The sequence below is a fragment of the Lampetra fluviatilis genome, chromosome 25 (assembly GCF_964198595.1).
Source record: "Lampetra fluviatilis chromosome 25, kcLamFluv1.1, whole genome shotgun sequence".
Taxonomy (NCBI): Eukaryota; Metazoa; Chordata; class Hyperoartia; order Petromyzontiformes; family Petromyzontidae; genus Lampetra; species Lampetra fluviatilis.
The window spans coordinates 9232773-9246411 of NC_136299.1; the positions used below are offsets into that span (position 1 = coordinate 9232773).

Sequence of the window (13639 nt, forward strand, 5' to 3'; positions counted from 1 at the left end):
AAATCACCACCGCTAAAGAGAGCCTGCCATGTGCTAAATAAGCCCAGGGTAGCCGCTATAATTGGTTATAATACAACTCCTGTGAATTACTGTAAAAAAATGATGGGATCCATCCTCATGAACCGGTCTGCATAGAAGACCTCCAAAGAACACATTTTAAACCACTGAGAACTATGGAAATTCAACAGAGTCACAGCAGCATTTTTTTCAGTCTTAATACATCGTGTGGCTTTCAAACTTGGATATAGATTTTTATGCTGGCAATCTGTGGCTCCGGAGACGCATGCGGCTCTTTAAGGACTGTTTAGTGACGATATTTATTAAGGACCACCGTTTAGTATTCCCATGCATTGCCGCTCTTGAAATGATAATAGGTTTTTTCCCCTTTTTTTCTGGCAACAAAACAGGTGTTAAGATGTAAAAACACCAAACTGAAACCTTTTACAAGGAATCATGTCTCCATTAACCACAATGCCTGTGGTCAGAATGCAAACAAAAAACATACTCTGATAATATATGCATTGTCCTTGAAACTGATTGGTCCACACCAGAGACAGCTTTAGATTTGAAGCTTTCGTGACTGCAAGGATTCATATTCTTAGGTTTTTTCGGTAAAGTCACGTAGGTAAAACATTAAAATTAATAAAAGTAAAATAAAATAAAATTCACGACGTTTCGGAGGCAACACAAGCTTCCGTCTTCAGGTGGAACCGTCACAGCCACGACAGCTGTATCAAGTAAATGAGGAAGCTTGTGCTGCCTCCAAAACGTCGTGAATTTTATTTTATTTTACTTTAATTAATTTTAATGTTTTACCTACGTGACTTTACCGAAAAAACCTAAGAATAAGAGACAGCTTCTTTTGATCCTCGTCTTTTTGCATCCGTAAGGGACCGTGGTGATTTACAGCCAACGTGAGTTGAGTGTCGAGAATTAGAGCCGTAAACGTGAACAATTAAAGCCGTAAAAAAGATTGTTTAAAAATAGATATTTAAAATTTTCAATGATAGAATATAGTATTGTCATCAATATGACACACCTATAACAAGTTTGCAGTCGCTACGACATTGGGAATACGGTTGAAATTGAGTTACACGATTTTAGGATACGACAACACACAGAGTAAGTTAAATAAAAGCGTGTAAAATGTTAAAAATATATGTTTTGGATTTTTTATGATAGAATATAGTCTTGTCATCAGTATGACATAGCTATTTCAAGTTAACAGTCGACAGCACATTTGGAACTAGGTAAAAATTGAGTTACAAGATTTCTTTTTTGAGGATACAACAGACGGAGTGAGTTAAATAAAAGCGTGTAAAAAGGAGCAGACCTCTTGGCCACCTCGCAGCCCAGAGGGTTTGTGGACATTTCATAAATCTATATGATCCGCCCACACTCGCTTCCAAAGTGCTGGATTACACAGGCGTGTGGGTTGTAAGGCCGTGTTCGTGACGGGCGTGGGTCGATGCTCACCGGACTTTCTCCAGAGGCTGCTTGGTGATGGACTCGATGGTGGGGGCGTCCGCTAGGCGGAGGAGGCAATGCAGTGCTCGCGCGCGCTGTCTGTAAGTCACCTTCGCGTCCGACATAGACTGCTGGAGACGCACGCACCAAAAACAAATGTTAGCACTTCGAAACCTGTCGTGAAAGAGAGGCGCTATCATCAGTCATCAAACTAAGCTGAAAAACTTTTTTATTTTACGAGGTAAGGTCCACTGAGCTATATCACTTTTTTTTCACAAACGACCTGGCCACAAATGATAGCTCAAGGAAGTGGCTCATCATGTGGAAATTTATAGCAGCCAAATATTCTAAACGCATGTTTTTAAATGTGGAGGGAAAAACCAGAGGACCCGGAGAAAAATCCACGCGACAACGGGGAGAACGTGCAAACTCCAAATACACAGGCGTCAGGGTCGGGATCGAACCCACGACCTCCTGTATACCAGGCGAGGCAGTTAATATCTCGCCATCGTGGCATCAGCCATGATCAATCCGCTGTTGGAGGAAGGCCTCCCAAAACGTATTCACCATCTCAACGACTTGCGCCGTAACAATCCATCTAGCACATGCATGCATGCATACAACCTAATTTCAGAGCTACATGCTAGATCTCTGCAGCGGACGTACTCTCAGGCGCGTTTTCCAATTTGGCTGCCTCTGTTTTTTTGACGCTATATCAATGTTTTTAATAGACTGCAGTATACAAATGACTCACATCATTATATTGCTGTATCTGTTACTTGGAATGGCAGTGTGTCCATTTGTGATGAGCAAGCGAAATACTTACGCCATTGGCAATGGTAATCAGTCCGCGGGTGCTGTAGTCCAGGGGCAGGGTTTGCAGCAAGTACATTATCCTATGCCGACACACACCAACCAATACATTCATCACCAACCAGGTTCTAGCCACTGCTTGATGAAGACCTCCCATAGCTGTTACCAACTTCTCATGGTCTCTCTCAATCTCACGACGCAACAATACACGTAACGCCTGCAAACAAGCTTATTTCACACTACACCAGTATTCATTTAAGGCCGAGTCAAACCTAGGGAAAGGCCATGGCAAGTTCAAATACCACTTTAAACAGGTACCAGATCCGTCGTATCGGTTAAAACAACACTTTTGGGTCGAATTCTAACAGCGTGCTCATATTGAGACTTGGCATGGCACACAATGGAGGTGTTCTGGTCAGTCATGGCCCGGCCACCTGGCATCTTCCCAACGCGGATGTTTACACACCACACCGGGAACTTATTAGAAGATGGATCGACCAAGGAGTGACCCCCAGAACCAATACACAGAGCACTCCAGTAGGGTGGTGGGGAGGGCTGGGGTGCACTGGCCAAATGGCACAGGGGGAGGCCAGTGGCTCAATTATTATTGATGCTATACACACGACCTCGGGCAGTATTGAGTTAATCAATTTCCAGGTCGCATTGCTCTGATTTTAAATTGCCTGCGGTGTCCTCTGTGAGGCCAAGCAATGCAATGGCCTATTACTAAGTGATAACAAGGCAACAGTAAACATATATACGTGTAGAGCAAGAGACAGGCAAACATACATACAGACGACAACAGACTTACAAAATAAAATATTTTTTAACAGCTCTTCGTCAATCCCACACCTCCGATTAGCATGGTTGGCTACGTATGGTGAGAAAGAAGTTCAACATACATACAATCCACTGCTGAATGAAGGTCTTAATCCAGCAATTGCAAATTCCAATAACACATTTAAGTAAGCTGAACACTAAGAAAGTAGCGGATGTATTGATTAAAATGTATTATTATGTTCACGCGACATGAATCGAATCACTGCCCTGAATTTTAACCAAATTTGAGGGGGGAAAAGTCTACTCAACATTGGCTTGTCTGACATGTTTTGTCACTCGTTTGCACAGACGAGATCATATAATCTCAGAAGCCCAGCAGGTTCGAGCCTGGATCATGCTTGGATGGGTGATCACCATCCACAAGAGGCTGTTGTAGGCTGTAGGGCTACGTGGTGGGCAGTAGCAGAGGGCAGTGCATACAATAAAAAAACCCTATCAATTGTTGTACCATACTTCTTTGCTACCATATCTATACTCTATGACTTCATTAACCTGCACGGTGATGTATGACCAAATACTCACCCGGACCCGCAAGGCGTGGAGAGGCTGTGTGTGTGTACAGCACGCATGCAAGCATCTTGGCAAACTAGTTGAAATGTTAGATAATTTTTTTTTAACATTGCACGATTCTTCTTTATTTTTATGCAGGTACTCACTTTGCCAGGCTGCTGTCTGTATGAAGATCAGATGGTTGCACCCCACCGTCCAGTCCCTGTGCAAATAAAAACCCATGTCCTTAAAAGTAACTGGCCTAGGGATCAAGGTTAATTTTATCTTTCAATAAGATCGTTGGTAACTGCGATTCAAAGCAAGGTTTAATTGCGAAATTTAAGGCCAATGCTGTTGATGTCACCACACTTCGCCTTCCTTTTGCAAGACACCGTAGCAATTGCAGTCAACCTCTGCACTCCTGGTCTGACCCTTGTATTTTTTTTTACCAGGTGAGGCCCACTGAGCTATGCAGCTCTTTTTCATAAGCGACCTGGCCACAAATGATAGCTCAACTAAAGTAGCTCATCACGTGGAAATTTATAGCAGCCAAATACTCTAAAAGCACGTTGATTCTAAACGTGGAGGGAAAAACCGGAGGACCTGAAGAAAAATCCACGTGACCACGGGGAGAGAGAGACACGCAAACTCCAAATACGCAGGCGTCGGGGTTGGGATCGAACCCGCAAAATATTCCACCATCTGGGTTTTTACGGTCTTCCCCTTGGTCACCGACCTCTGGGTGCCACCTCAATGCCTGCCTCACATGCACCACCCCACCCCATTGTAACCTCCGTTGTCCAATTACATCTACAACGCTTTCCTGCCACGTTCTCTTAAGACATGGTTTCCCAAACTCCAGTTCTCGCGATCCACCGCGTTACGTCTTTCCGCGTTTACAAATTTACTCCTCCCATTCATTACAAATGAACTCATTCCACGCTGCACAAGCCCAATTTTTAAACACGTCCCACGTGATTTAACGCTGTCTGCGTCACGTGGAACATGTGCACACAAAGACAAAGATCCCCCATATAGGCTTAACAGACTATTGTGGCAAGTGCTGTTAGCGAGCACCTACGATGGCCGAAACGGCACACAACACCGTGGGTGGCCAACACCACGCCCGGCCACCTTTGTCTCCCCAGTGGCGATGTTTACACATGGCACCAGGTACTTATTTTAGGCTGAGTAGACCTAGGGGAGGCCCATGGTTCAGATAATCGTCATTGGTGTTGGCCATGAGTGGGAATCAAACTCAGGCCATGAGTGGGAATCAAACTCAGGTCGCTGGGTTCGTAGTGCAGCGCGCTAACAGCAACACCACTGCTCCCTACACACACACACGCCGAGATCTCAATCTGAAATTCAATCGGCTCTGTTAACGCAGACAGCGCTACGTGAGACAGTTGAAGAAGTATTTCAAAGGGGAGTAAAACAAATATTCTCTTCATGCACTTTGCAATTCATGTGGAGTATGTTTAAAATTAGGTACTGGGCTATGACAGGCCCATGATGATTTCCTCTTGAGAAAGCTGTCACAGCATCTTTATTAATATGCAACCTTATGCTTTATTTGCTGTGTAGCCATCAGTATCTGCACGTCAAATCGCTGAAATTTGGCAATATGGCTTTACCGTAATTGCAACTCCTTCATCTGCATGTTGGATCGTGCAGATGAAGTCGAATATTGCTGATTCATCACAAACTGCTGACAAATGTGCATCATTGTTATAAAGTTGCCACTGCGCGCATTAAACAAGGATCCACAGAGCTGGCGTTTATTATTACTCCGAAAAACAGAATTTCCAATAACGTCAAATCTGTGCTTCTCACAAAGTCAGATTTATGTGACACTGGTTGCGTATTCAAACACGTTGGTCACTGTCACCCATCGGCTTCTACAGTGCGGTGGCAAGATTAAAAATTGATCGTCGCTGCAGCTTGCATGGTACACAATAGCCTTTTGTGCTGCATGTTTATCATTGTGCGTACGTTGTTGCGCTGCTGTGTACGCATGCAGGCAAGTGTGCACGTGTGTCTAACACATTCTAATGAAGTGCGAACCAGCTTCTGCGGGGGCTCATCAAAGTATTTTGTTCACTGAAAAATAGAAGCTTTGTACTTTATCTCGATTGTGCTATCAGTCATGTCACGAGAAAAATAATCCATGCAGATCTCTTCCAGAGCAGTTAGAGAACAGCACACAGATATCACGTAACTACCTATGAACATCTCTCCAAGTTAACTCTGGTCCACATACTTGTGAAGCCATCTGCATGACTTTACCGAAAGACCCAAAGAATAAGGCGATGTGCTTTGGAGACTTCATCTAGAAGTGAATTTAGCACGGGATATGAGGGAAAATTCAGCAGAGAGGCACCAGGCAAACCAATTATTCATCTGCACAGCTGAAAAGAACAGTGACAAAAGAGATTGCTGAAGCGGAAACCTTCTATAGTGTCTGCCAAGAGGTAGCTGGGTGGGTCAGGGGGCACTAACACTGTATCAAAGCGCTGAGATGGCACCAGGGAGTCTGTGTTCAAATCTGAAACCTGAGTTTAAAAACCGGGTCTCACCCCAGTCACCAACGAATATACAGGAAAACAATCACATTCAATCTGGATCATTTTGGCTCTGAGAATTTAAAACTGCAATTTATTTTTGTCGACATGCAATTAACACTCTTTGCAAGTCATGAGAAAGTGCACCACTCAGTGTGGAAATAAAGACATTTAAGTGGCACCAGAAGGAGTTCTGGGATGTCATCTTCCACGGCCTGTTCTCGAACATAGTCCTGAAGAGGAAGTTCTTAATTCCATGACCATATGATACCAAAAGGCGTAATTGGAATATAACTGCAATGCCGATGCACATGCCACTTACCCACTGTTCAGATGAATCACTGGGCGGGTTCAGCCACTGCTGCAGCAGCATCACGCGAATTTTCCGTACGTCCGTCTTGTTCACCTCTCCGATCTCGTTCACCGCCGCGTGTATATCTGCGAGCGAGTGCAGCGTTGCTTTTTAAATTCAACACGTCTTTTCTCAGAAGCGCATTGTTGCTGCGGACAAACAGGCACTCCAATTAAATTGCCATCCAAAAAGAGGCACGGGACGACAAGTCAAAACGCACCAGGGTAATCGCCGAGCATGGGGTTGGCGGCACGCTCAAGGATGCTGGCGTGGTCATAGAGGCAGACGATGAGCTTGGCGGGCGTGGAGAGCATGGATAGGGTGTCGAGTGAAGACAAGCCGTGGTTATTCAGGCAGTTCTCCGTGGCCGAGCGCCGATATTGCACGGTCATCTTTTCCAGCAGCCTGCATGCATTTGCCGTGTCATTTTTGCCCTCCTCGCCCTGCGAACACAGTTGGGTAAATGTATTAATGCTCCTTATCATGATGATAATGATGGAGATTGCATTAACGAGTGCCTGGAGAGGAATGTAGCATTGATTTACTAAGTCATGATCAATTGATCACCGATTCTAAAAAACATGATTGATTAAAAAAACGAAGTCTTCGGGGAGGTTATGAATGAATTGCCATGTCATGATCGGTTGACCAGTTCTACTCAAGAACATGATGGAGGTGATGATAATAATATTGACAGGTGATTGGGGAGGGGACAGCAGTGGACTGATAAATGGCTGTACATTTTACCTGGACTGGGTGGGTCCCTAGGAGTGAGACAAATGTCAGGGAGCTCACCTTTGGTATGCTGCTCAGCCAGCGCTGAGCCAGTATGATGCACAGGTTGAGGACGTGAACCTTCTCCGGACCTGTAGAAACCAACCACAAGCATCCACAGTTTATTCATTTCATCCCCTTCACGATTCCACCCTCCATATTGGTGACGCTCTCAAGTGTTTAATTACAAGGGGTTTAAAAGAGTTTTGACTGGAACGGTGTTGCAACGATTGGTGGGCTCCACTCTAAACCCGATCATCTAAGTTCGATTTCCGGCCACGGCTAACATCAGTGGCGAGTGATATATCCGAACCAATCTTTGGGCCCCCACCGCCATAGCCTGCACTGCTCAGTGTGGTAAAGTATGGTGTAAAAAAAAAACAACAACTAACAAGGCGTAGGGAGGCCGTCGACAAACAGTGGATTAGCAGAAGGGCTGTAGTGCACAAAGGGTTTCCGCACAGAATGTCCAATGCGCAGACTCACACTTAACGTTTTATTTCTAAGTCTCCCATTACACCAATGCAATGTCAAATTGTGGTTTTCAAGCCGTGGCTTTAAAATGACCCTGAATTCCACCATGACAACTTATCCTTTGTTAGCAATTTTTTTTTTTTTACCAGAGTGCGGATCATATAAAGATTTAATGAGGACTGCACATCCCGCTGTAATAAATGCAAAATACATTGCAGCTCATTTTTTGTGTTACTTTATAAATAACATGTATGGATTGTGCTCGTCAATTGTTCCCCAAATGTGTAGCTAGTGATATAGTCATTCATTGATTAAAGCCGACTGATTATGCCCAAGAAACTTTTTTCACAAGTAAGTAACGGCACGAGCACGAGGTCGACGTAGTGGGAGGACTGACGATGTCACCAGTGTAGTGTATTGGTGATTAAATTTAGTTTTTTAATAGCTTTCCTATTAACCAGCTCAACTTCCTCCATCCACCCCCTGCATCACAAAGCTTTAGTTTGAACTCCATGCCCACCTCCCAGCACAGCACCACACAAACCCTGGCTCCTCTCCACCCTCCCCGCAGCTATATAATCCCTCGTCACAGCCATCTCTTAGACACACTTAAGCGATTGTTATTTCGCTGCGTATTGTCCCCACCTGAAGACGGACGCTTGTGTTGCGCCCGAAACGCCGTGATTTAATTTAGTTTTTTTCATTTTTAATTTATTTTATTTTTTATCTACGTGACTTTACCGAAAAAAACCAAAGAGGATGTCACCATCATCACGCGTCATCGCCGCGTCATCGCCGCGCAGGCGCCTCGCTCTGCGGCGAGTCTCCCACAATGAGGCCGCAAGCAGATTCGTAATTAATTAAAAACATGTAATGAGTGATTAATCACGTTAATTTATTCGAAATCTATTTAGCCAATTAATCATTTCAGCACTAATAAGGCATTACTGCTTCTCGTTTGCCATGTCTCATTTGTCCAGTGTTTATATGATCTGTTAGTCAAAAAAAAACATTAACATGACATCGCCTTGTAATTTGAATAAATATTAAATAATTTATGGGTGTGATAACACAAGAAAACATACACCCCACATGGAATCTTCCAGGTCATCTTATAGTAGAACTATAACTCATTTTTAAAATGTGTTTAGCATTTATACTGACATTTTTAATTGCATAAAAAATCACATTGCCTGATATTATTTTATTCCTTTCATTTTATCCAGTGTTCCATTTGTTTGGCAGAGCAGTTGCACAGTGGTTAGTACACTGCACAATGAAGCAACGTTCATTTTCCCCAGGCACAGCTAACATTAGTGGCGAGTGATATCTGAACCGTTCCTGGGCCCCCCACACCCTCACCATCTGACAAGCATTGGTGAAGTATTGTACAATAATCCCTATGAATATCTCAGCATTGGGAAGCCTTCATCCAGCAGTGGATTGTCAAAAATGGCTGTACATTTAAATTATAGAAGACTTCGTTATTGCCATCTGCAAGGCAGCCAACTAGTTACAGACCTTACTTTAGTATTTTTTCTTCCTATGACAGGCAGTTACACTTATAGGGCAGAGCAAAAGGCAGGGGCACAGGAGGAAATGCACCTGATGGTAGCTCATGGGCGATGCACGAGGCAATGGCGTTAGCCCACTCAGGGTTCTGGATCGCGAGCACATAGGAGTACAGCTTCTGCACGGTATCCATCGCCTCCTTGTCGATCGTTAGGCAGGAGGAGGAAGCAGAAGTTCTATAGGGTGCCACCCGAGTGGCTTGTGCCCCGGCTGTGGCGGCAGCGGTGGCATTCGTCCTCTCCAACGAACGGTGCAGGATCTTGGGTTTGAGGGACTTCTCGAAGACGTGTTTGATGGCGGACAGGTAGAGTTTGTCCAGCGGCATCTGGTTCACACGGCATCACGCACGTAAAAAACTTGAAGATCAATCGGTGAGCCTGTCGCGCATCAGTGACCGCTTGGCATCAGAAACAAAATCCTTGCCAACTCTAACTCGTTTGCGGGTTGCGCTGTGTGTAAATCTGAAAAAAGAATTGCCGAAGCTCACAGCACGTGCAGTAAAAAGTTGGACATGCCGAACAGCACACGGTGCAACACAAAAAATAGATCAGAGTGCGAGACAGCACAACCACAAAAAAAATTATCTAGTGGTAGAATCCATGCCAGATTTAGTTTTTCAATGTCCAATGTAAAAATGTCAGGGTCTCTGTTGGCAGCCGGTGTGTAGCAAGAGGTTTGCGGATGCTTTACCACCGTTGTAACACTGACTTCACAACTGAAGAATACACACAAAGGGGAAAGTTCAGAGCAGCAGTCCTGCTGTTAAGAGCGTCAAATTACCCACAACGTTGGTTTGTTATGTAAATTCCAGTCACAGGGCAGTGTTTGCAAATGAGACATGCAACTATTGATCCCAAACCCAGCAAATCGATTGTGACAATGTGTGGGCCCCATGATTTAATTCAAGAATAATTTCTGTTATCTAGTTTGTATTCTGCCTTGAGATGTCTGCCTTGTTCCGTCCCATTCGTTCCACTAAACTCACTAGAACAGCTGCACAATTATTTGCATGAATAGTCGTAATTAATAATATTTTACATGTATGTTTCAAAGTATGGATCGTGGATGTCAGAACAGATTTTTTTTTTATTTAGCGTTACATGCGCATTGCAAAGGAAGCAAGTTCTCGAAAATTCCAGTAGGATACAGTTTATAAGCTCGTGTGTCCTAAAACATAAATGTTCACAACTATATACGATATATATAAAAGTCGAAGTTATTTCCTACCCAAATGAGCACTAAAGTGGTGATCAACTCCTGTTTACAACCCCGAGTCAGTAGATACAAATCCAGTTTCCCATGGTGGGTGCCAGTCTTTCCATAAGACAACCACTGTTGACCTTCCCTCCATGGGACTCATTTGATAGACCCCAGAGAGATGGTGGACTGAGAACCTTCAAACCAGGATTTGAACTCCCATCCCTTCAAATGCGAGCGTCTTGCTCTGCCAATGAGCTACATGTACCACAATAACGGGGATAACGGCTTTCCAGATAATTATTGGGCTAATGCAGGGGTCAGCAACCAAAATAACAAAAAAGAGATCCATTCTTTTTGAATTTGGTAAAAAAAAAAATCAAGAGCCACAATATATGCGAATACGAGACGGTCCTTAATAAATACCGTCACAAAGCAGTTCTTATAGAGCCGCATGCGGCTCTGGAGCCACAGGTTGCTGAACTCTGGGCTAATGTAATCAAACGGTAGGTTCACAGCACAAGTCACCAACACTCGTATCAACGTTGATGCGGTGTAACGAGCGCACAGCATGGTCTCTGTTGGAAGCGATGCATGGCTCCCGTGTTGTGATGACAGAGAATGAACTGACCTTCAGGAGCTTGGCAATGAGCACGAGGGTGGGGAGTGTGTCCTCGCTCAGCTCTGGAGCTGCAATTGTAAATCAAAACACGGTGTCGCTCTTTTTCCACCCCCCCCCCCCCCGCTTACAGCGCCCCATAAATCTTGGCAGAAATATTACCATTATTTGACAGTCGCAGCACGATGGCCAATGTTGTGGCGTTACGTTTGCAATGAAGAATAACCAATGCATAATGAACAGGCACGAAGTCCATTGTGAATATTTAATGAACAGAGGAGAAGTGCATTTCTCCATGTGAAACCAAATTTAGGTTTTATACAGCTTATGGCATTAGCCAAGCTAATGAAAGTGGGACCTACATACTGTATATCGTTTCCAGAGGCAGACTTTGTTGCAGTGAGCACTGGTGAGTACACTGTGCTGATGAGTCCTAATAAGGTTTAATATGTGACCACTTATAAGAGCATTATATCACTGTTGCTATCAATTACATTTGCTCGCATTTTGCGACCTAAGAAAAAAGGACCATAATGCACTTCTTCAGGAAATGACAGTATTTGCATTTGCAGAAGTTGTGTGCTTATTATACATATCTGTGTTGTCTAGAACTTACTAGGATTTCCCAATAAATGTATTCGTGTAGCATTTATATGTCTTTCCCTCAATTTTATCTTTATTGTGCCATCAGTGTAATGTCATGAAACAAAGGAACCTTTCAAATCTATCAGAGCGATGTGACCCTTTGTGTTAGAGAACAGCTGTCGGAAGCAGATATCATAAAGCCAACTCTGAGATCCAATCAAGTGACTTGTTCTACACAGTAGAGGGCAGCGCGTTTCCACCAAGCCACTGAGATTAATGTCCATCGTATGACAGTGAAAGCAATATTTTTAATTCTCAGAGCTGAAAGGTAGCCAAATTAAGTGCCGGTTCCTAATTTCACGTGGATGGGTTTTTTGTGCAGTCCTTGGTGATCCGACCGAGACCACTCATTACACCTGAGGACCCAGTTTTATTTTTTATCAGTGGTGGCTAAAACCCAGATGCAAACACAGGATCTCTGGGGTGCCAGCTCTGTAGTCTGACCTCTGAGCTACCCCCAGCCACCTGAGTGACCTCTGAGCCACCAGCACGGTATTTTTCATGAAGATCCCACCAGCACAATAATCCATGAATACAAGTCCAACACCAACCGGGCAGCCTCCCAGAATTCTGGGAAGCCTTGATGGCAAACATCCTTACTGATGACCGTCCAGAAGTGCTGCGGGTTGAAGGGCAGCAGGTGGAAGGGCAGGCGTGTGGCAGCGAGCGGCGCTATCTGCAGGGTCCAGCCCTGCTCCTCGAGCTTCCCGGGAGGTGAGATCCGGCGGTAGGAGTTTAGGTGCCTCAGCAGCTCCAGGGCCTGCATTTTGCCAGGAACGGTGGTGGTGCCAGGGTTTGGTGGAGAAGAGGCGAGGGTGAGAGATGCAACAAGATTGTCATTGCTGGAGTCATGAGATGGGCTTTTTGAGGAATTGCATTGCATAATGCCACCCTCCATCTACAGGCAACAATCTATTTATATTAGTCTGCTATGAATGGTCATAGTCTGGAATTAAATGTGATATGTTCTGGGGCCCCCGTTGACAGGCCTTAGCCAGCAAAAATATTTCACACTCGATCGTGGAGAACCTAGCCATAGAATAACCCAAGGGATGATAGGCCTCCAAATTGGAAACAAACTCATAATCGCTTATTGAGAGATGAAAAATATAACCAGACCCACCTGGCTGAAACGTTAATATATTATTTTTTAAAATAATAAATCAGTGTTTGTACTTGTTCATGATGACGGCAATTATTTTTTTTAACGAGAGACAGAGGTCCGGCAATAACGTCATTATGTCATTATAAATTAATGGTATTTTGTGGGGCATGTTTTATTTCCGCAAGTAATTCTAAACCACCTTTGATGACCATAAGACGAACTTGTAATTGGAATGAGTACAAGACAGGCAAATGGTAATCAATGAATAATGAATTTGATTTTGAAAATGAAAGACAGGATTATTAAGATCGGCAAATATTAATGCAAGGAAGCGAATGTCAAGCACATCTTGCATCTCCGATTAACACGGATGGCTACGTACGATGCGAAAGAAGTTCAATATACATGCACACATACATACATCAGTCCCACGTACCTGTTCCACGTTTATGTGCATAATGTCGGAATCTGCGACCTGCATGGCCTTGAGAATCACTTCAATGCCATTGTAGTCATATGGACTCAACTGTCGGAGGCAAAAGGGGGAACAAAACGGGATGAAAGATTACATATGAGCGAGAATTTGACCCTGGTTGGGCCATTACCAACCTACAGTGAAATACAATTGTGGGAAAAAAGTCTGAAACCTGAACTAAAGCTTTTAGCAGAAGGGAAAACTTTTGCTATTGAGGAGTTTTCTGATTCGGTATTATAACAGTGTGTGAATA

The 13639-nt window shown here is 44.0% G+C and overlaps 1 protein-coding gene across 1 annotated transcript in view; it reads right to left on the minus strand.

The window, feature by feature from the left end:
• Window positions 1-13639, minus strand: part of KNTC1 (kinetochore associated 1) — a 70814-nt gene that overhangs the window by 17080 nt on the left and 40095 nt on the right. Inside the window, exons 46-55 of the mRNA XM_078868404.1 lie at window positions 13348-13437; window positions 12407-12566; window positions 11174-11232; window positions 9379-9670; window positions 7321-7391; window positions 6746-6968; window positions 6496-6611; window positions 3777-3832; window positions 2294-2363; window positions 1477-1598 (exon numbers count right to left, since the gene is read on the minus strand). Of these exons, the coding sequence (XP_078724530.1) occupies window positions 1477-1598; window positions 2294-2363; window positions 3777-3832; window positions 6496-6611; window positions 6746-6968; window positions 7321-7391; window positions 9379-9670; window positions 11174-11232; window positions 12407-12566; window positions 13348-13437 (1259 nt within the window). The remainder of the gene's footprint in view (window positions 1-1476; window positions 1599-2293; window positions 2364-3776; window positions 3833-6495; window positions 6612-6745; window positions 6969-7320; window positions 7392-9378; window positions 9671-11173; window positions 11233-12406; window positions 12567-13347; window positions 13438-13639) is intronic.